Source organism: Pteropus medius, unplaced genomic scaffold, assembly GCF_902729225.1.
Source record: "Pteropus medius unplaced genomic scaffold, Ma_sr-lr_union100, whole genome shotgun sequence".
Classification (NCBI taxonomy): Eukaryota; Metazoa; Chordata; class Mammalia; order Chiroptera; family Pteropodidae; genus Pteropus; species Pteropus medius.
In genome coordinates this window covers 15,329,744-15,353,142 of record NW_024352785.1, presented here as the reverse complement: position 1 = coordinate 15,353,142, position 23,399 = coordinate 15,329,744, and the positions used below count along the sequence as shown (strand labels likewise).

Sequence of the window (23,399 nt, the reverse complement as noted above, 5' to 3'; positions counted from 1 at the left end):
AATTCATCTTGTTGTCTCTGTATTTATGCTAATGCTCTTAAATCTTTACTTCTGGCCCAGATCTCCTCTGAGCTTCAGTCTAACATAACTAAATGTCCAAGGGACACCTCCAGTTAAATTTCACTGCCACCTTAAATTCACCATATTTTCCCCTGCTGGAACACAAGTTCCATAAGAGAACAGCACTTGGCTGTGTTGTTTACTACTATACACTAGTGGTTGGAAAATAGCCTGACCCCGTAGTAAGTGTTTAATTAATAACTGATCAATGAATTAACAAATCTTACCCCTGTCACACTGTGTTCCTCCTCTTGTATTGCCTTTTCCCCAGGATCACTTCAAGTACCACAAAGCTTCTCTAGTCAATAACAGGCCTTTGATCCTTAACATCTAAACCCTATCTACTCTACCTCCTATACAACTCAAGAAGCCATTTATTTTGCTCATCCCCAGAACCAATTCCTTAATATAAAGTATTATTTCTCACAACTAAGATTGCTGCAGACTCTCTCCCTTTTAAGATTTGAAGGCCTACAATCCTTTTAAGAATTGTAAGGGCCTCTTAACTAGAAATCCTGACCTCTACTTTGACCCTCTGATTCATACTGAGTCAGAGAGATCTTTCAAAAACAAAAATTTAATTGTGCCATACTCTTGTTTGAGCCCCTTCAATGGCTCTCCATTATCTTCAAGATGAAGTTTAAAATCTTTAATGTGGCTGTTCATAACATACGGAGGCTTACTGCCAAGCCATTCAATCAGTACCACTTCCTGCAGATCCTGGAAAGCGCAATGCTCTCTTGACTTCTGGCATTTACACAAGCAAATCCCTTTGCCTAGAAGCAGCATTCTTCTCTTTTCTTCCTCCCCCACCTTCTCTAATCATTCCTCCTACCTTTATCTAGATTTGGTTCATTCCTCCATACTCTCACAGAATATTCTACCTATCAAACCACTCACAATTCATTTTAACAACTTATTTGCAATCTTTACTGGATGGTCACTTTGGTGAAGACAGGAATCACGTACACTTTAATCATCCTTGTATCTTCATACACAGTGAGAACTCAATATATTTTTAAAGGAGCAAAAGGCTCACCTTTGTTGTTACTCTATATGCCATGTAAGCATTCATACCATCACCTATAAGAAAAGTCAAACAATACTATTAAAAATCATAAGCTTAACCACACACAAATAACTATCTGAGGTAATGTGCTAAATAATTTGTGGTAATTACTTCATAATGTGTACATACACTAAATCATCACATTGTACATCCTAAATATATACAATTTTTATCTGTCACTCAATAAAACTAGAAAAGAACAAAGAAACGAAAAGCCCCCATGAGCTTTTTAAAGTACTTAAAAGTACTATTTTAATCCTATACCAATGCATTTAGTAAAGAAAAACAGCAATTAACAACCAAACTAATTATCAAAAAAAAAAAGCAAGCACAAAATATAGTAAATACTGACTCACCAACTTTCTCTGGATCGGATACACCAATTTCTATATCAAAAACATCTCCATTTGCTTCTTCTTCAATCTAGAAAAAAGATTTTTCTGGTGTTAAAGATTCTAATTTATATTAGTCATAACACTAATAACTATATAATTTTTACCATCTAACTTTTACTAGGGTCACTCTCACATCAATTAAAAAAGCCATTCACCACTCCATTTCTGAAAAACAATAAAAGCTGTCATATTTCTTGACTATGTAAAAACACATACACACTCACAAAGTCAGTAGGGAAAAGACAGTTCGAAGAAGTTAAAACAAAATCTTGTGTTCTCCAGATGCAGAATAAACGTGTTGTCTTCTGTAGGAATATTGTGGATTTTTTTTTATTCTACATATCAAATCTTCAGACTCAGATTTCTAAAATCATTAACTTTAATTATTTTAATAGCAGCATTTTTCAATTTTGTAATTCTAATAACCAGTAGGCAGCCATTACTTTTGCAGATTCCTGCACACCTTCAGAAATTATCATAAGCAACTTTAGCAACATTTCTCTAATTACCTAGTAAACACATGTTTCTCGTGAAGCCAATGAAAGCACTATAAAGATCACTGAAAAAAGCAGTAAGTACGAAAAATGATAACCCAATGAGACCACAGAAAGCATTTTTAATGCCTTTTTAAATATGCAATCCTAACAGCAGCTCTGCAGGAAAGTTTTATTATTCCCAAGAAGCACAAAAACTTGTTAAATATTGCTAATTTTTTAAAAGTAATACTATCAAAGACTATCTAAAAAAGTGAGTTTTTAACCATAATTTTTTTATTTCAAGGTTGCCCTCTTGTACAGATTTTTTAAGTCTTATTTGAAATGTAACCTATATAAGGTATATAAATCAATCCTAAGTGCACAGCTCAATGACTTTCACAGAGTGAACACATCTTTGTAACCAGAACCGAGATCAAGAAGAAACAAATACCATCATTATACCCCAGAAGGCTCCCTTATGCTCTCTCTAGTCAGAACCTATCCTCTGCTCTGCCAACATAACCATTAACACTTACTGCCTTTCTTGTAATTTAGTTTTCAAAGCACTTTCATACATTGTTATTAACCAACATAGGGACTCTGGGGCACATATCATAAATCGCAAATGACAAACCCCTTAACTTAAGAAGGAAAGTGATTTACCCAAGTCACAGTGTTAAAAAGTGCAGATAAAATTAGAAACCAAATCCTGTGACTTCTTTAGTCCAATTTTCTTTTCCCAAAATGTCTAAAAGGCTCTGATTAGAATTGAAGGGTGGGGAACAAAAACCTTACTATTTACATATTAATTTAGAATACAAACATTTTTCCATACCTCCTCCCTAGACCTATCAAAGATCACAGGAGCAGACATACTCTTTGATTCAATTCTGGGAGCAATGAGTGTAGTTGGGGTCACAGGTGTAACTGCAGGAGAAGGTTCTGAGGAGAGGATAGGTTCCCTTTCTGGGCTGTCCAGAGAAACTTCTTCTGTGGCTTCTAGATATAAAATAAACAAGTTAGTTAAGAACACTGGTAACAAACCCCCAATAGTCTATATAGCAGTTAAAGAATTATGAGAAATAATTTATACTACCCACAAATATCAAAATGAGGTTTTTTAAAAATACTTGCTATAAATAATTTTATGAATTCTTCCTCAGTTGAAACTTTAAAACCAACAGTGACTTTATTGATTTTAGGAAGAATTCAGTAAGTCAGCTTAATTATCTATACGAATGGCAGCGATAAAGCTAGTAGGAAAGCAATGATGTGGATAATTCCACATTCATTTGTGATTGGATTTGTAATATATCTTAGATTTGTGCTAACTTACCTTCTAAAATCTTTTATTCAGGCTAATATTATGATTATTTTATACATATGAACACAAATTTTATAGCAGAATGCTGACCAGAAATGTCCCAACTGAGATTAAAAATTTGTTATGGAAAATTCACAAGTTAGTAATCTAAAGCAATTAATTGCTAAAGATTACTGGATATTAGTTGAATACAGATATGATGCAAAGCGAATAAGTGTTTAGGTTTTAATTTAAAATGATCATTTACTTGAAAAATCTAAAACTAAATATATTTAAAACCAAATCAAATCAATAAATCGAGTGTCTACAAGCTATGTAACATTGTGCTATATGCAATGTAGAAACACAAAGAAATGTAAAATATCATACCTGCCCTCAGGGAATTTATAATCTAGTTGGGAAAACAAGACATAGTGTATGGAATATTAAATAATAATACAAGACAAATAATAGCCAAGAGAATAAGAAGAATGTTATAAGACATTTAATTGCTATATGAAATACAGAACAAACACTACAATTTAGTTGAGATGGGAGACAATACTTTTGGGTGAGGAAAATCAGGAACAGTTTACAAAATTGATCCAAGAAGATCTGGATGGAAAGACAAAAAATGGGGAAAGGATTCCATAAAAATGACAGCATAAGTAAAAAGCAAAACCAGAAAAATGAAAATTACAATAATTGGTCATAATGAAAACCACAGTTCTGCTGGTTCATGGAACTGATACCAGGAGAAGGCAGGCAGGACTGTAAGGGAAAACAGACTGCTGATTTCTAGCCTGACGTTCTTAGATTCCTAGAGGTTTGGGAAGGTAATAATGGTAGTCAGTGAGCCATTTTAATTTTAACACCTCAAAAAGCATAGCAGTGATAACATATTTTAACCCCAAATAAAGTAATTATGTTAACATTTAAATGTGAATGGCTTAACATTTTATCACTCTGCTCTCACTGGTTATCTCATATTGATGAGATCCTTACCTGGCATAGCTCTCTTTATTTTTTTATATTAAAAATAAAAATAATTAATAACCAAAATCTTTCAAGCTATGGTAACCAGAGGAAAGAAGAATAGAGACATTGAACAGACTATAGATGATACAACAAACTAAAATTTTACGTGCAACTTCAGGTTTTTGCTAGCATTTATTCTTTTTTCAAAGAAATGAAACCAATGTGCAATAAATATCAGAAAGTAAGAAAGCAGTTTATCAAAGCTAGGAGATGTGAGATCTTTAATTTACAAACAAGCAAAGCAACGAGAGGCAAACAAAACAAAAAGAAACCCAAAATTCTCTGAAAGAGGTACTTTATTGGCAACAGATTCATAGAACAAAAACAAAAACTGTGAAAGACGCTAACTTTATTATCAGTACATATAGTCATTTTAACTTTTCGATCATACTTTACTTCACTAATAAACAAAGTTTTGTGTTCTTTGTGCAAACTCAAGCTGCTTCATAAATAGTAGGAGGCCTCAAAATAAGAAAAATTAAATATAATGTAAGTAACTAACATGGAAGGGAAAAATGAAAATGAATGGATAGAAACTTAGGTTCAGCATACTAATATACGGTCTGTCTTAAAATTTTCTCATGATTTCTTTTAGCAAAAGTAAACTCATATTCTACAAGTTCACAAAGTTTACTTTAAACCAGATCTAAAGGTTCCAGAAGATACCCCATAGGTACTAAATATAAAGATGCATTTTTCCTTGGAAGAGATACTTTTGAGGACAAGCATAAATTGACTATGACAATGTCAGATAAGTAATATTTCACTCAAATGATAGATACCAGATAATTTTTAAACAAAGTATAATATTCATTGAGCTTACAGTTGGTATTATCTGCTGGAAAGCGTAAGTGAAATAAGTTAAGTAACCTGGCAGAAACAAGTTCTAAAAGTCTAAGACAATTTCAATATTGGCAATTTCTCACCCTCACTTATTCCTCTAGGACAGTTTCCTGAAGTATGTTCAGTGACGTTTGGTGCGGGATGTAACAAACGGTGGAGAGGGGTTCTGTAGTCAACCATACTTGGTGAACATTCTCTAAGCTAATAATAGTAATATGTCACACTTGAACTTTTTCTGGTACCACTTCTGACATACTAATACTTAAAATGTTACCCAAAACACATTAGCATAACATACCAATACAATCTAATCCCCTAACGGTTTTAAAATCAAAACAGCTATATCTGTACGGCAGTATCAACACTCTCTCTTCTGATACTGGAGAAATAAATTAAGTATGTAGCTTATTACTGGACAATAGTTTTCACCATCCTGGTAACAATTCTACTTTCTATTGTGGTTTCTTAGCTCCATATTCCTCCAGAGGAAGAGGAACGATATACCTGCTTAAAGGTTTTATAAATAAGATATAAATGTAGTATTAATTCATTCATATAAAAATGATCAGATTAGTCTTAGAACAACTAATGATGTCATTACGAAACGCAGCTGAGTTTAAAAGATAATGATGTCATTATGAAATGCAGCTGAGTTTAAAAGATAAAGCATAAAAAAAGTTTGTAAATAACAAAGGAAACATGACTATGTTTAGTATTTAGTCCCTGTTTCTTTTCTTTTAAAATACTGACATTTGAATTACAATATTTAGTACAGATTGCCAGGCAGACTAAAACACAAAGATTTTTATAATCAAGCTAAGAGGGCAAATAAATACCACTGTTTAGTGGTTACTTAGCAAATTACACACTAAAAAAATCCAAAATCCTCTCTTTACACACACATACAGTTCTGTTGTTAAGAGTTTCAGCATACTTCAATTATATAGAATTCTGCTACTTCAAGGTAAAAGTCTTTAATAAAGTGGATAATCCAAATCTTCTATGTATGACCCTATATTATTAGAATATACACAATTTTAGATTAAGACCTACTTAGTAGAGAAAAGAATCATCTTTTAGATTAAAATATAAATGCCATGAAAAAACTTTTAAAAACTACCTGTCCATGAAAGAAACAAAAAAAAAGAATATTACAAGTTTGGTTAACTATGATTTTATTCTAAGTTGTTAGGTAGCTATATAAAAGGGGGGATATGACTGGTATCATATTTTAAATGTTCTGACATAATGAAATATATGAATTCATCTGCAGGTAAAACTTTTCATAAAACTAATCAAGCAAGAAGTTATATGGACCTTTGTGATGGAGGACTGTATCTTCAAATACATTTGTACAAAAATTCAAAATGGTTTGAATATTCAAACACTATAAAAGCTGAGGACATATTGAATTTTAACTCAATGAAAATCAGTTCAGGTAAATTAAACTTCTTTAACACACGAAGAGCTACTACTTTAATTTTTTTATGTCATTAATTCTAAGAAAGATTTAGCTTTCTGATATCCAAATATTAAATTGTACCTAAATTTTAATCTTCAAGCAGAAAACTGTTCTGAAGAGAGTCGAACTTTTTTTTAAGGTAGGATGGACTATACCACACCCTGACCCCATATCAAAAATAAATTCCTCAAGGGTCAATTTACTCACCTAAAAGTGAATCACAATGGAACAGATGATAAATACTGAAGCACTGAAATAAACAGATTTCAAAACTATACAGACTATAAATTATTTTTAAATCTAGAGTTTAATTTTGCTTTGTAACAACTTATAATTAATAAATACAATCACTGCTGTCTCAAAATATTAATGCCACACCATTAGTTTTTTGAGTATAAGTACTGATCAAAATAATCAAATTATAATATGTGATTTATTTTCAAATGCTTAAAACCAAAAAGACCACATTTTTGCTTCTCTCAAGAGTCTACATTTTACACAAAGTTATCTAATTGGAAATTTCTTATCCAAGTTGTTAGCAAGAAGAGCTACCACTAACACTTTACACAAAACAACAGTTTTACTTTACAGAATACGTTCTAACAGGATATATATTACAATTGGCTATTAAAAATATATAGTTACAATTACCTGCAAAAAGATCTTCTCTGTCATCATCCAGCACAACTTCTGCAGGTTTTGGACCATTGGAGTTTGTACTAACATCTTCTGTAAGAAGACTAGTTGGTTCTGGAGATGATGGACTTGACTGTTAAAAACAAACAGTAATAATGAATTGACACGCTGATCTGTTATAATTAAGTATACATTACAGAAAAAGAACATTCTCTTGATATGCAGGGAAAAAAGAACAAGAACAGTTATTTATAGTCCCTCCTCTGAGGGTTAGAATGAACCAAAAACACACTTTTACTCATTTTTATTCACCTTTTCCCTTCGCAACAAAAAGTCACTTAAGATTGAAATAAAATCTTTAGTAGTCATCCCTTTTGAGGTACTAATTTGTAATGTTGTTACAATTAACAAAAACAAATGTAATGCTTTAGTCAAATAAAATTATTATATAATAATAATCAAAACCAAATCTGAAAACATATTACATGTGTAAGAAGTTCAAAGTACTGCTTTACCATAGGAGGAAGATTTAATACTAGTTGAACTGAGTATAATTATTCTAAAATCTCTATAGTTTCAAACTAAAAATATTCCCTCTTCAAACATTTACACTTTTACTAAGCTAAGGGACTATTTTTATACTTCTTAACCTTAAAGTATAATGACCAACATAATGAAATCTAGACAGTAAAGCTTTTAGCTCTAAGCTTTATTATACTTTTCCTGTAATAGTCAAAAACTTAAAAAAAAAAAAAGAAAAATGAAATTGTATATGTTAAAAGTACACAGCTAGGTATTTCCACAAACCCAATATCTCTGTGTAACTAGCATCTAGATTAAGAAAGAGAACGTTACCTTGCCCCAGAAGCTCCACTCATGCTTCCTCCCATTCCTTATCCTTTCCTCTTCTGGGCTTCTATCAGCATGGATTAGTTTTCCCTGTTTTTGCTCTTCATAACTAGACTCATACAGAACATAATCTTTTGTGTTTGGTTTTTGTTCTTAATGTCACATATATGAGATTATTCTAAATTGTGGTATGTAGTAACAGATTACTCATTCTCATTGCTATAAAATATTCCATTGTGAATATATCACAATTGATGCATTCTACTGCTGCTGGGCATATGGGTGGTTTATCTGTTTTTTTTTAATTTTTTTTTTTTACTACCAGTAGTGTTATATGAACTTGCTTGTGTGTGTGTATACATACATACACACACACACACACACACACACACACGAACAAATTTGTTTGGTATGTGTCTAAGAGTGAAATAGCTGGATTGCCAATTTCCTAAAGTGGTTATATATATAAACTCCCACTCAGTAATATATGAAAAATTCAGTTGCTCCTTGTCAATACTTTCACATAGTCCATCCTTTTCATTTTAGCTATTATGGCGGGTGCAGAGTGTAGCTTATCGTGGTTTGAATTTGCATTTTCTTGATGATAATGATGCTGAGCAATTTTTCATATGTTTAAAGGCCATTTGGATATCCTCTTTTGTGAAAGGTATCCAAAAATTTACCCATTTTTCTACTTTCTTATTGATTCGGAGGCATTCTTTATATGTTCTGGATACAAGTCCTTTGTCATATCAAATACATATTGCAAATACTTTTTCCTATTCCAAATATTTTTTCCTGTGTGGCTTTAATGGTAGATTTCGATGAATAGAAGTTCTTAATTTTAGTCAGAGTAAACTATCTCTTTTTCTTTACAATGAGTACTAAGTTTTGGTACAATGAATAATCTTGAGGTCACTATCAAATTCATAAGATTTTCTTATCAACTTTTTATTTTTTTAATTTTTAAAATTTTTTAGGTTGAGATCTTTTTATTATTAATTACTATTATATTAGTTCAGATATACATTACAATGGTTAGACATTTATATAATTTCTGAAGTGATCACCCCAATTACTGTAGCACACATCTGGCACTACACAGACATTACAATAATATTGCCTATATTCCCTATGATGTAATCTACATCCCTGTGACTGTTTTTAACTAATTCTACAATACATTTTTTAAATTTTTAACCTTATTTTATTTTTTTAACTTTATTTTTTAAAATAGTTTATTTTTTAATTTTTCCCCCCCGTACTCTCTGGTAACCACTAGTCCATTGTCCATGTCCAAGAGTCTCTGTTTGTCCTATTTATTTGTTGCTTTTAGGTTGATATCTCACATATAAGTGATATCATGTGATTTTCAACCTTTTCTGTCTGGCTTATTTCACTTAGTATGATTATTTCAAGGTCCATCTATGTTGTTGCAAATGGCGGTATTTCATCTCTTCTGAGTAATGGCTGAGTAATATTCCATTGTATGTATGTACCATAAACTTATCCCATAATCTATTGTAGGACACTTCGGTTGCTTCCATGTCCTGGCTGCAGTTCTGACAACAAAAAATGTCTCCAGACATTTTTTTTGTCATTTTGTTTTAGATGAGCTGACCCCTTTTAGTATTTCCTGTAGTGCAGGCCTCATAGTGGAGAATTCCTTCAATTTTTGTATGTCTGGAAAGATCTTAATTTCTTCTTCCTATCTAAAGGAGAGCTTAGCTGGATACATTATTCTAGGCTGGTACGTCCTTTCACTTAATAGTTTAAATATTTGATTCCATTCCTTTCTGGCTTTTAAAGTCTGCACTGAGAAGTCCAATGATAATCTAATGGGCTTTCCTTTATAGGTTACTGTCGTATTTTCCCTGGCTGCCCTGAGAATTCTGTCTTTGTCGATGATTTTTGATAACTTTAATACAATGTGTCTTGGTGAAGGCCTTTTTAGATTGAGATAATTGGGTATTCTGTTGACTTCTTGAATTCCAAGCTCCAGCTCATTCCTTAGATTTGGGAAATTCTCATTCACTATTTGTCTGAAAATGCTTTCTAATCCTTGCTCCTTTTCCTCCCCTTGGAGAATTCCCATTATTCTTATGTTTCCTCTCCTGATGGGTATCAGTTAGTTCTTCTATTTCTTTCATTATTTTTAATTCTTCAGTTCCTTTCTTCTTCCTTTTGATTTATTTCTAGATTTCTGTCTTTGATATCACTGATCCTGTCCTCCATTTGGTTGACTCTATTTCTCAAGCTTGCTATTTCATTTTTCAACTCTTGCAGTGTATTCCTTATCTCCAGAAGGTCTATTCGGTTCTTTCTGAAGGTTTCAATCTCCTTGCTAAAGAACTCATTCTGCTCATCTAATTGTTTTCTCAATTCCTGAAATTGTTATGATTCATTTCGGATCTCCCTGAGTTTTTTCAGAAGCACCATCCTGAATTCTCTGTCATTTAAGTCCCATATTTCTATGTCTGTAAGTTTATTTTCTGGAGGTCTTTCTCTTTCTTTCTGAGATGCCTTGTCATCTTGGTTGTTCGTGGTGTTTAATGGACTATTTCTCTGCCTGGGCATTAACGGAAGTGTGTTCTGCTTTTTTTTTTTCCAGAAATATTTATTATATAATGGTCCTAGGGCCTGTTACAAAGAAGGTGTTCTTCTTTTGGTTTCCAGTAGGTGGCATCTAAGCCGCTTGGATCTGTGTATTGTACAGTCTCAATAATGTCTTTTCTTCCTTATAGATCTTTAATCATGCTCACTACCCTCAGTCTCAGTTCGTGTCAGTGTTAGTGACAGTTTTGGTAGTGTTTTCTCAGATTTCCCTGGGGCTCTGGGGCGTTCCATCTCGGAGGGCATGGGAGGAGGGGTCCTCTGGGTTGGGGGATGGGGGCTGTGGCTCAGCCTTGGTTTTGCAACCGCGACTGGTAAAAATCAACTGTCTTTTCTCTGTAGTCCCCATTTCTCTGCCTGTTGCCCTGATGACTGGGCACTGCTGCCAGATGCGTGGCGCTCACAACTCTCTCAAGCAGGGCTGTTTAGGAAAGTTGCCACACCTTCTTCCCTCTCCCTCCTCCTACAGGGAGCTCAGGCTGCAAGAGGCAGCTTCTTTGTTTCTCTCAGTCCACCACCAACATCTGGGGTTCTGACCTGTGGTAGCTCTTATGTGCAGAGCCCATGCTCAGACATGCTGGTGTGCAGTTTGGGTGTTTTTTGTTGAGTTTTAGATGTTCGGCTTATTGTTGTTTCAAGGGGAGAGATCTAGGAATATCTCTCACTCCACCATGTTTAATCTAATCTCCTCTTCAACTTTTTTAAATAACTATTTTGACAGGGAGACATTGTCAAAGTGAGACATTGTCAAAGACATTGTCAAAGTGAGACATTGTCAAAGAGGGCCGAGGTGAGACTCCTTCTGTACAGAAGTGTCGGTGGTATCCCTTATCAGCTTTTTAAGTAAACTATCCTGAGAACATTTCTTTAGAACTTTAAAAGCATCAATGCTTTATGGGAAAATTTAAAGGAGAGGTTTTCTCTTCTCTCAGGAGCTCATTCTTACACACTTAAACTCACAAAAATCCCTTGAAGGAATTTAAAAACAAATAAGCTCTCATATTACTTCTGAAAGACGTTCTGACAACCTCAACCTCACCTCAAGTTGATTCTGATTAGATGACTGGCCTACATGCTTTCACAGAATATCTATTTCTATTATAGTTTCTCTTACCACATTATAGTATAATTATTATCTGCTTATAGACTACAAACACTACAAAGAGAGTATCTTATGTTATTTAATACTTTTTGCTTAGTTCGTGGTGGCAAACACTCAATGACTCTGTTAACTGAATTCTATGAAATTATAAATATGCCTACAAATTAGCCCACAAGTTTGTCAATCAGATTATCTATAAGGCTAAAAATTTGAAATTGCCTAAAACACATCTACATAAAAATGTAGCAGAGTGGCTCCAACACTCAATCATGATAAAAAAAAAATCTCAGCAGACTAGGAAGGCAGGGGAACCTTCTCAACTTGAGAAAAACTATCTACAAAAAACCTACAACTAAAATCATAATGAGAAACCTGAAGCTTTAAGATTACGAACAAAGCAAGGAGTATGTTCTCTTTCATCATTGCTTTTCAACACTGTACTGGACGTCAAGAAAAAGAAATACAAGTATCCAGATTGAGAAGAAAGAAATAAAAGTCTCTGTTCACAGATGACGATTGTCAAAGTAGAAAATCCAAAAGAATCGTAAAAACGAACAAACAAAAAACTGACAAAAACCCTTCCATGCAAAGGTGTATGATACAAGGTTAATATACAAAAGTTAATCACTTTCCTATATACCATCAATGAACAAATAGATTTTGAAATTAAAAACACAATACCATTTACATTAACACCCCCAAAATGAAATACTTAGGCATAAATCTATTCAAATATGTATAAGGCGATATAATGGAGAAAAAATCTCTTCAAAAATAGTGTGGGAATAACTGCAGATCCACATGCAAAAATATGAACCTAGACACAGACTTTTTATACCCTTTATGTAAATCAGCTCAAATGGATCACAAACCTAGATGCAAAGCACAATATTATAAAGTTCTTAGAAGATAACATAGGAGAAAACCTAGATGACTTTGGGTTTAGTAATAAGTTTTTAGATATAATAACAAAGATACAATACATGAAATAAAAAATTAGATAAAATAAGATAGACTTCGTTAAAATTAAAAATTTCTGCACTGCGAAAGAGACTGTCAAGAGAATGGAAAAACAAGCCACAGATTGGGAGAAAAATATCTGTAAAAAAACCATGTGACAAAAGACTATTAACCAAAATATACAGAGAAATCGTAAAACTCAACAATAAAAAAAATGAACAACCCAATTTGAAAAATGGGCCAAACACCTTAACACGCACCTCATCAAAGGTATACACACAACAAATAAGCATATAAAGGGATTTCCCACATCATATACCACCAGAAAAATGCAAATTAAAACAACAATGAGATACTACTATACTTCATTGTGGTACATTCTATACTTCTATTAGAATGGTCAAAGTCTGGAACACAGATAACACCAAATGCTGACAAGGATATGGAGTAACAGTAACTTTCATTCACTGCTGGTGGGAATGCAAAATAGTACAGCCACTTGGGAAGACAGTTCAGCAGTTTCTTATAAAACTAAACATACTCTTACCATACAGTCCAGCAATTATTCTTTAGTTTAGTATTTACGCAGAGAAGTTGAAAACATGTCCACACAAAAACCTATACAATGCTAATAGCAGCTTTATTCATAATTGCCAAAACATGGAAGCAACCACAATGTCCTTCAGTAGGTGAATGGGTAAAGTGTACATTCAAACACTGAAATATTATTCAGAATTAAAAGGAAATGAGCTATTTAGCCATGAAAAGGCATAGAGGAAATTTAAATGCATATTACTAACTGAAAGAAATCGGCCTGAAAAAAACTACATATTATGTGATTCCAACTATATGACATTCTGGAAAAGACAAAACTATGGAGACAGTAAAAAGATCAGTAGGTTAGGGGAGAGGAAAGGATGAACAAGCAGAGCACAGAGGATTTTTAAGACAATGAAACTACTCTGTATGGTATTATAATGGTGAGTACATGTCAATGCATTTGTCCAAACACATAAAATGTCTGTTGCCAAGAGTCAACCCCGATATAAACTACAGACTTTGGGTGATGATGATGTGTCGTTGCAGTTTCAACCATTGTTAACAAATGTATCTCTCTGGCAGAGGATGTTGATGAGGAATAATGCATATGTAGGGGTGGTAAATGGGAGACCTCTGTACCTTCCACTCAATTTTGCTTTGAACTTAAAACTGCTCTAAAAAAATAAATAAATAAAGTGTTTATAAAAAAAATGTAGCAGAGAGCACAGTGGCATTTACTGACACAGAAAGATGTTTATAACATTAAATGAGAAAAGTAGGTACCTATACATATCATCCAGTTTCCTGACAATATTTGTTAAAAATAAATGTTTTTGCTCCCTCTCTTAGCCCTCCTAGACATTAAGATATACTTGTACTGAATAAAATACAGGAGCTAAGGTCCTAAATTAACTTATTCATTCAACCTCATTTTAAACAAAGGTTTCTAGTTATAAAATTTCAAAATTTCCTGGGAATCAAGAGCTCGGAATTCTAGTTCTCCCTGCCCACTAACTTGTCTATGTTATGTAATGAATTTCCTTGGTAACAATTTTTTTTGTCTATATGAGTACATCAGAGAAATGCTAATATATTCTTTTTGTAACCTATCTATTTCATTATTTTATAATTTCTAAATCCAAAGTCATCTGATTTGATTTCCTTTTATATTTCTCAACTGTCTTGATATTTTTGAGAGAAAAATATGAAACAAAACAGCAAAATTTTTAAAACTTAAATGTCACTTAAAAAATAGTAAATCTCAAGTCATTGCTATAATTTAATGCTTATATAAAGGAATTCATAACCAAATCTCAAGGACAAATACAATTAGCAGATGCTGACCTCAAGATAACCGAGTATTAGTATTAGTCAAAAAAACTTTTAAAAGTTTTTCTAACTGTGCTCTGTGAGGTAAAGGTAAAAACATTTGAAATGTTCAGCGAAGGAAAGAAGCTACAAAAAAAATAAACAAATAAAAATTTCAGAACTGAAAGAAAAATTATCCTAAATAAAAAGTTCACAGAATGTCCAATAACAGAATGAATATAACAGAAAAAAGTACAGTGAATTTGAAAATAAATCCACAAGTATCATATTTGAATAACAATATAAATGTTTTAAAAATAATGAACGAAGCCTCTGAAACCTGTGGGACAATGTCAAAAAGTCTAATATTCATGTCAATGGAGTCCCAGAAGGAAAGATAAACGATAACTGCAGAAATATTTATGGAAATAATGGCTGAAAATTCTTGATTTTGGTGAAAGACAAATTTATAGATTCAAGAAGTTCAACGAATCCCAAAGAGGATAAAACCAAAGAAAACTATGCCTACATATAGCATCATCAAACTGATGAAAATAAAAAATAGAGAAAAAAAAATAAAGTAACTAGAGTAAAAAACATTTTTACAGGGGGACACCAATGCAAATGACTGCAGATTTCTCATCAGAAATCACAAAGGCTAAAAAAAGAGAACACTTTCAAAGTGCTGAAAGACAGAATTATCAACCCAAAAGTCTATAAACTGCAAAAATGTCCTTCAGGAACGAAGAAGAAATAAAGAGTTTCAGAGGAAGTACAAATAAGAGAATTCATCATCGACACACTTTCTCTAAAAAAAATGCTAGTGGAAGTTTTTTATGCTAAAGAAAAATGATACGAGAGGGAACACTGGGTGAAGGAAAAGCAAGAGAAATGATGAATATCTTAATAACTAAAAGAGACTACACTAAGTCCTCACTTATTGTCGCTGATACGTTCTTTGGAAACTGTTGTGACTTAAGCAAGACAACACATAATGAAAACAATTTTACCATTAGTTAATTGATATAATGACAAAAAAGAATCACCAAACTTCTAACTAAAGACTCAAAACACTTCTAATATTAAACACTGAAGTAAATGTAAACTATATATATATACACTTAAGCAAAACAAATAAAAACAAGTAGGTTCATGATTTTCCAACCCACTTATTCCAGTACAGAACTGTGGGTGGCCTGAATCTGCCTCAGCAGCTCAGTGCTCAAGGTGGGAACCAACCCTGGAACCAATTCTTGAGGAGACCCTTCCATCGGAAGGCGAACTCATATACACACCCACTGACTCAGACTGGGACGATTTAGACATGCCACTTAGCATAATGTGCTCATCTTTAGGATGTGAAAGAAAACCATGCAGACATAGGGAGAACATGAAAACCCCACACAGACAATGGTCCCAGCTGGGTGGGAATCGATTTTTTTTTTTTTATTACATCATGACCAAATGATGTTGCAAGAACATTATGAGGACCTGCTGTACTTTTTCTCCCTTAAATTCCCTGAAATAGATAGGACTATTTAAAGTAAAAACTGTAACAGTATAAAGCTTTAACGTATATAGACTACTTACAATCTATAGCATATCCTTATCATAACTGAATGTTCATATTATGCTAATATCTTAGGTATTCACAGTTCTCTGACACAAGAATCAGAGAAAGAAAAACTAATGTGTTTATATAAGAAAAAAGATCCTTTTGTCTCATACCTCAGAGCCCAAGAGTAGAGGGCAAGATGGGAATGGTGTGGGCATGGGGTACTCCAGTAGCAGCTGTGGAGGCAACAGTCACCCTGCAGTGAGGAGGCTATGAGGCATACTCCTCCTTTGGCTGCCCGTCCACCAGCAGCTTGGACTGCCCTGCCCCACTGCTCAGAGCACAGCCTTGGAACAGTACTCACTAAAGGCTGTTAGAACTCTGCCATTGCCTCTCCCTGCCCTCTCAATTCACTAGTGAGTACAAGAAGAGCTGTTCTCCACTAGGAGGAACAGTATGGAGACAGTGGCCACTGAATGAAGAAGTGATGGTAGAAGGGAACACTTCTTTGCCTGGAACACAGGCTCTAGATGATCAGAACTATATACCTGTACAAGATAAAATGCAATTGAAGAGACATCAGTACTTTTAATAAATATATATTCTTTTCTTCCCCTACATCACCACCTAGTAGTGCTAGAGATTATTTATATAAAAAGTTCCACAGTTGTTGTTAATATTTCTTCAATTTAGTGCTTAGAATACAAGAGGAATAAAGACACCCACTACATTAAGTTGATTAACATTAAAGTTTCAAAGAGAATACCAAATACAACGATCTAAAAGTAAAAAACAGCAAGAAAATTAAAGACAGGGCCAGAAACGTGAAAAATTATCCTTAGGAGAGTGAATTTTACTATTTTTTTTCCTTCTCTTTCAGCTTTTCCTGAGGACGATGCCAATTGCCAAACTACACTAGGTATAGGCATCGATGACTCCAACAAAAACTATCTTTCTGGCTATATAACATCAGGCCCCTGGTAACCTACAGAATGTAGGTAGAAAATTCTTTTCCCTCTCACCCCCCCACTATTTTCTTTCCTGGCCCTGCCCTGAGGCCAGACCTAGTTGCTACCTGCAAGACAGCAGCAGTGATGAGAACGCTAGCATCTAAAACCCCAAGAGAAAATTTATAAAGCAATTATTAATGAACATAAAGGGAGAAATCCACAGTAACACAATAGTAGGGATTTTAATACTACACTCACATCAATGGATAGATCAACCAGTCAGAAAATTAATAAACAAATAATGGCTTTAAATGTTACATTAGATAAGATTGACTTAGTAGACATTTAAAAAACATTTCATTAAAAACTGTGGAATATATATTTTTTTCAAGTGCACATGGAACAAAACAAGCTTCAATAAATTCAAGAAGACTGAAATCAATCAAGCATTTTCTCATACCACAATGGCATAAAACTGAAAATCAACTACAGGAAGAAAACTGGAAAAAATAAAAACACGTGGAGACTAAACAACATGCTAATAAACCAGTGGATCAAACAGTAAACAAATAAGTGGATCAAAGAGTAAACAAAGAAATAAGTCAAAAACTATCTTGAAGCAAATGAAAATGAAAATACAACTTTTCAAAATTTATGGGATGCAGCAAAAGCGGTTCTAAGAGGGAAGTTAATAGCTATACAGGCCTATCTCAAGAAACAAGAAATATCCCAAATAAACAATCTAATTCTACACCTAACAGAAGGAAAAAAAAAAAAAAAGAAAAAAAAACCCAAAGTAAAAAGAAAGAAGAGAAATAAACAAAACAAGAAGAGTGCCGAAATAAAATCACAAATGAAAGAAGATAATTTACAATCAACACCACAGAAATATAAAGAATCATTAAAGAATACTATGAACAATTATATGCCAACAAATTCAACAATCTAAAAGAAAAGGATAAATTTCTAGAAGTATATAACCTTCTAAGACTGAACCAGGAAAATATGCAAAATCTAAATAGATCAATTTCTAGCAATGAAATCAAAGCAGCAGTCAAAAAATTCCCAAGAAGTAAGTCCAAGGCCAGATGGTTTCACAGGTGAATACTACCAAACATTCAAAGAAGTAATATCTATCCTAAACTATTTCAAAAAGTTGCAGAAGAAGTAACACTTCTAAACTTATTCTATGATTACCCTGCTACTAAAGCCTGGTAAAGACATAATAAAAAAAAGAAAATGACAGGCCAGTATCTGTGAAGAACACAGACGCAAAAATTTTCAACAAAATATTAGCAAACTGGATTCAACAACACATTAAAAGAATTATGTACTATGACCAAGTGGGATTCACCTCAGGGATGAAAGAAAGGTCCAACATCTGTAAATCAATTAATGTGATATATCACATTAACAAAATAAAGGACAAAAATCATAAATCATCTCAACAGATACAGAAAAAGCATTTGACAAAATTCGGCATTTTTTAATGATAAAAACTCAACAAGGTGGGTAGAAAAGGAACATATCTCAACATAATAAAGTCCTTATCTGACAAACCCACAGCTAATAACATACTCAATGGAGAAAGCTGAAAGCTATTCCTCTTAGGTTAGGAACAAGACAAGGATACCTAATGTCACCGCTTCTATACAACATAGTATTGGAAGTCCTGGCCACAGCAATCAGACAAAGAAATAAAAGGTATCCAAACTGGAAAGGAAGAAATAAAACTCCCATTATTTGCAGATGACATAATACTACATATAGAAAATCCTAAAGTCTCTACCGAAAAAACTATTAGAACTAATAAAGTACTTCAATAAAGTTGCAGGATATAGAGTCAATATACAGAAACTGTAGTGTTTCTATACACCAATAATGAACAATTGAAAAAAGAAATTAAGAAAATAATCCCACTTACAACTGCGTTGAAAAGTATAAAATATCTAGGAATAAATTTAACCAAAGAGGTGAAAGACCTGTACTTTGAAAACTGTAAGACAGTTAAGAAAGAAACTGAACAAGATACAAATAAGTGGAAGATATACCTTGCTCATGGATTAGAAAGATTAATCTTGTTAAAATGCCCTTATTACTTAAATATACGAAATCAATGCAATCCCTAGTAAAATACCAATGGCATTCTTCTCAGAACTATTCCTAAAATTTATATGGAACCATGAAAGACCCTGAATAGCCAAGAAAATTTTAAGAAAAAAACAAAGTGGGAGGTATCATATTTGTTGATATCAAACTATACTACAAAGCTACAATAATCAAAACAGTATGGTACTGGCATAAAAACATATAGATCAATGGAATAGAGTCAAGAAATAGAATTAATTGAAAAATAATTAATTCAATGCTTTCACAAATTGTACCAAAATTCAAGAACAGGGAACACTTACCAACTCATTCTATGGTCAATTAATATACAAAAAAGGAGGCAAATACACAATGAGGTAAAAACAACATCTTCCATAAGTGGTATTGACAAAACTGGACACATATATGGAAAAAAAAAAATGAAACTAGACCACTTCTTTAAACCATAAACAAAAATAAACTCAAATGGATTAAAGACTTAAATGTTAGACATGAAGCCATAAAACTCCTAGAAGAAAACATAGGTAGTAAACTCTTTGACAACTCTCTTAGCAGTATCTTTTTGCATATATATCCTTGAGCAAGGGAAACAACAGAAAAAACAAACAAATGGGACAACAAACTAAAAAGTTTTTGCACAGTGAAGGAAACCATCAAAACAAAAAGACAACCTACTGAATGGGAGAAGATATTTACAAATGATACATTCAATAAAAAGTTAATATCCAAAATATGTTAAGGAATTCATACAACTTAACAATAAAACAAACAATTCAATTAAATAAAATAGGCAGAGGACCCGAATATACATTTCTCCTTAGATTACATACAGATGGCCAATAGACATATGAAAAGATGCTCAATATCACTAATTAGGGAAATGTAAATTAAAACCACAATGAGATATCACCTCACACCTGTCAGAATAGCTAGCATTAATAAATCAACGAATAACAAGTGCTAGTAAAGATGCGGAGAAAAGTGAATCCTCATACACTGTTGGTGGGTTTGTAAATTTGTGCAGCCACTATGGACAACAGTATGGAGATCTCACAAAAATTTAAAAATAGATCTACCATAGATCTAGCAATTCCATTTCTGGGTATTTGTCAGAAGAAAACAAAAACACTAATTTGAAAAGATATATGTATCCCTATGTTCACTGCAGCATCACTAGTAATAGCTAAGATATGGTAGCAACCTAGATGTCCATCAACAGATGAACAGATAAAGATGTAATATACACATACATGCATATATGAGTATGTGCATATTATGCGCACGCACACACACACACAATGTAATATTATTCAGCAATAAAGAATGAAATGTTTCCATTTGTGACATCATTAATAGACCTAGAGGGTATTATGCTAAGAGAAATGTCAGACAGAGAAAAACAAATACTGCATGAACTCACTTATATGTGGAACCTAAATAAACAAACAAAACAAAATAAAAACAGGTTAGCTAAATTGTGATTGTGGTAAATGTAAATGGCTCCAGATAGTTCCCAAATCCTGTATCTCTTCAAGTGAAGGCTTCTTAAATATCACAAATGTACCTGAAAATAATATGCCTGTCATGCATTATATCAAAAATTAACAGCAGTGGGGGGGAAAAAACAACCCAAGAGAACATCTACTACTTTGCCAGTTGAACCAGGAAAAGAAAATCCAGGGAATAAATATCCTTATTAGTACTTTCTCTTCTTTCACCACTTTTCTGCAAGGGTGGCCTAAGCTGAGCAAAAGTATGTGACAGTGCAGGCAGCTAAAACTCTGATAGAAGCCTTTGTTTCTGGGAAAGAGCCTGGGAGGAAAGATATGATGAGCCTCTTTCCGAAGCAAAGACCAGATTTGTTTACTGTCTATATAATAAAGATAATGTTTCCTCTGGAGCAAAGAATAGGTAGACTTACTGCTTATTATAAATGATTTGGGTTCCCTAAACTTGGGCTCAGCTGTGACATAAACCAAAGCAAGTGCAACATTAGCCTGGGCCCCTCTCATCACCCTGGTAAGTGAAGCACAAGGGAAACTGTCACAAACATGATACTCAAGCTGCTTGCTATGCTTTGCGTAATAACGTCCTTTATTGTGTCTTCTTCCAGAAACCATAAAACAAGTTATTTTATTAGCTTGAGAGAAAGGCAAAATTTCAGACCCTTTACAGCTACTGAGATAAAAAGTCAGTGAAGTTGAAGATAAAGCATTAGAAAATATCCAATCTCAATAACAAAGAGGAAAACAACTGAAAAAAAAAAACAAAAAACACACAACAGAACTTAAGTGACCTATGAAATAATATAAAAAAGTCTAATATTCATGTCATTGGAGTCTTAAAAGGAGAGCAATGCATAAAAATACTTCAAGAAATGGATGACTAAAAACTCCCCGAATTCAGTGAAAGACATAAATTTAGATTCAGGAACAAGCAAACTCCAAACAAGACGACTTCAGAGAAAACCTGACCCAGCCACATTATAAAAAAAGGCTGAAAACCAAAGATTAAAAATTAAGAAAGCTGAAGCAGCTAAAGAAAAAAAAAATTACATTTAGGGAAACAATGAGAAGGACTGTATTATTTCTCACCAGAGATCAGAGACTGGGCGACAGTGGCACAAAATCTTTAAAGTGCTAAAAGAAAAGAACTATCAACACAGAATTCCATATCCAGCAAAATATTCTTCAGAAACAGAGCTGAAACAAAGATAGTCTCAGACGAAAGAAAACTATAGGAATCTACCATCACTAGGCCAGATCTTCAAAAAAAAGTGCTGAAAGAAGTTTGTTAGTCTGAAGATGTATGAGAAAGTACAAACTTGGACCTTCGGGAATAAAGGAAGAGCTGGTAACTAACTGGGGAAATATAACAGACCATTTTCCTTCTCTTATTTAAAATGTGCATGACTACAAAAGCAAAAATTATGATACTGTTAAAAGTTTTCAATGTATAGAGATGTAATATATGTGAAAACTAGAATATGAAAGACAGGAGGTAAATGAATCTACACAGTTGTAAGGCTCTACATTTTATTTGTAGAAACACAATATTAACTCTAATTGGACTTCAAATGGTTAGGTATATATTGTAATCCCTAGAGCAATGACTATATGTATTTAAAGAGGGAAAAGGAGGGGCGATAACAAAAAAAAAAAATCCAGTAGATAAATTAAAATGGAATACTAACAAACATTAAATACAAAAGAAGAAAGGGGAAATCGAGTGGAAAAACAAAGTAAACAAAGTGGTAGATCTAATCTAACCATACCAATAATTACATTAAATGTAAATAGTCTAAATGTACTAATTAGAAGACAGAAGTCACCAGACTGGATATAAAAATAACAATACATAACAATATGCTGCCTACAAATAATCTACTTTAAAGACATAAATAAGTTAAGAGCTGGAGTGCTACGTTAACATCAGATAAAATAAACTTCAGAAGGAGTATTATCTGCAATAAAGAGGGGCATCATATGACAGAAGGATCAATTTACCAAGAAAAATCATAACAATACTAAATGTCTATGTGTCTAATAACAGAGCTTCAAAATACATGAAGGAAAAACTGAACTAAAAGAAGTAAAAAAATAAAAATCTACAATTATCTTTGGACACATCAACACTCTTCTCTTAGTATTTGATAGATAAATATGGAAAGATAGAGAAGACCTGGAAAATACTATCAACCAACTTGACTTAACAGTTATAGAACACTCCAACAATAACACCAGACTATATACATTCTTTTCAAGTGCACAGAGAAGATGCTCCTTTATAGACCATATTATGGGCCATCAGACAAACCTTAAAAAATTTAAAAGAACTGAAATCATAAAACATTCTCCGACCATAATCAATCTAAAGTAGAAATCAGTAACAGAAAGCTATACAGAAAATTCCCGAAATTTGGAAGTTAACACACTTCTAAATAAGCCACAAGTCAAACAGGAAGTCACAAGAGAAACCAGAAAGTATTTTAAACTGAATGAAAAGAAAAATACATATCAAAATTTGTGGGATTCAATTAAAAGTATTTACAGAGAAAAATATAGCTAAATACTAATACTCAAAAAAAAGATCTCATATCAATGATCCAAGGAAACTAGAACAAATTAAACA

At 33.0% G+C, this 23,399-nt stretch overlaps 1 protein-coding gene across 1 annotated transcript in view; it reads right to left on the bottom strand.

Moving 5' to 3' along the window:
• SNX2 (sorting nexin 2) overlaps positions 1–23,399 on the bottom strand; it is a 54,307-nt gene that overhangs the window by 21,167 nt on the left and 9,741 nt on the right. The window contains exons 2-5 of the mRNA XM_039848550.1: positions 7,298–7,415; positions 2,836–2,999; positions 1,486–1,552; positions 1,100–1,143 (exon numbers count right to left, since the gene is read on the bottom strand). Coding sequence (XP_039704484.1) covers positions 1,100–1,143; positions 1,486–1,552; positions 2,836–2,999; positions 7,298–7,415 — 393 coding nt within the window. The remainder of the gene's footprint in view (positions 1–1,099; positions 1,144–1,485; positions 1,553–2,835; positions 3,000–7,297; positions 7,416–23,399) is intronic.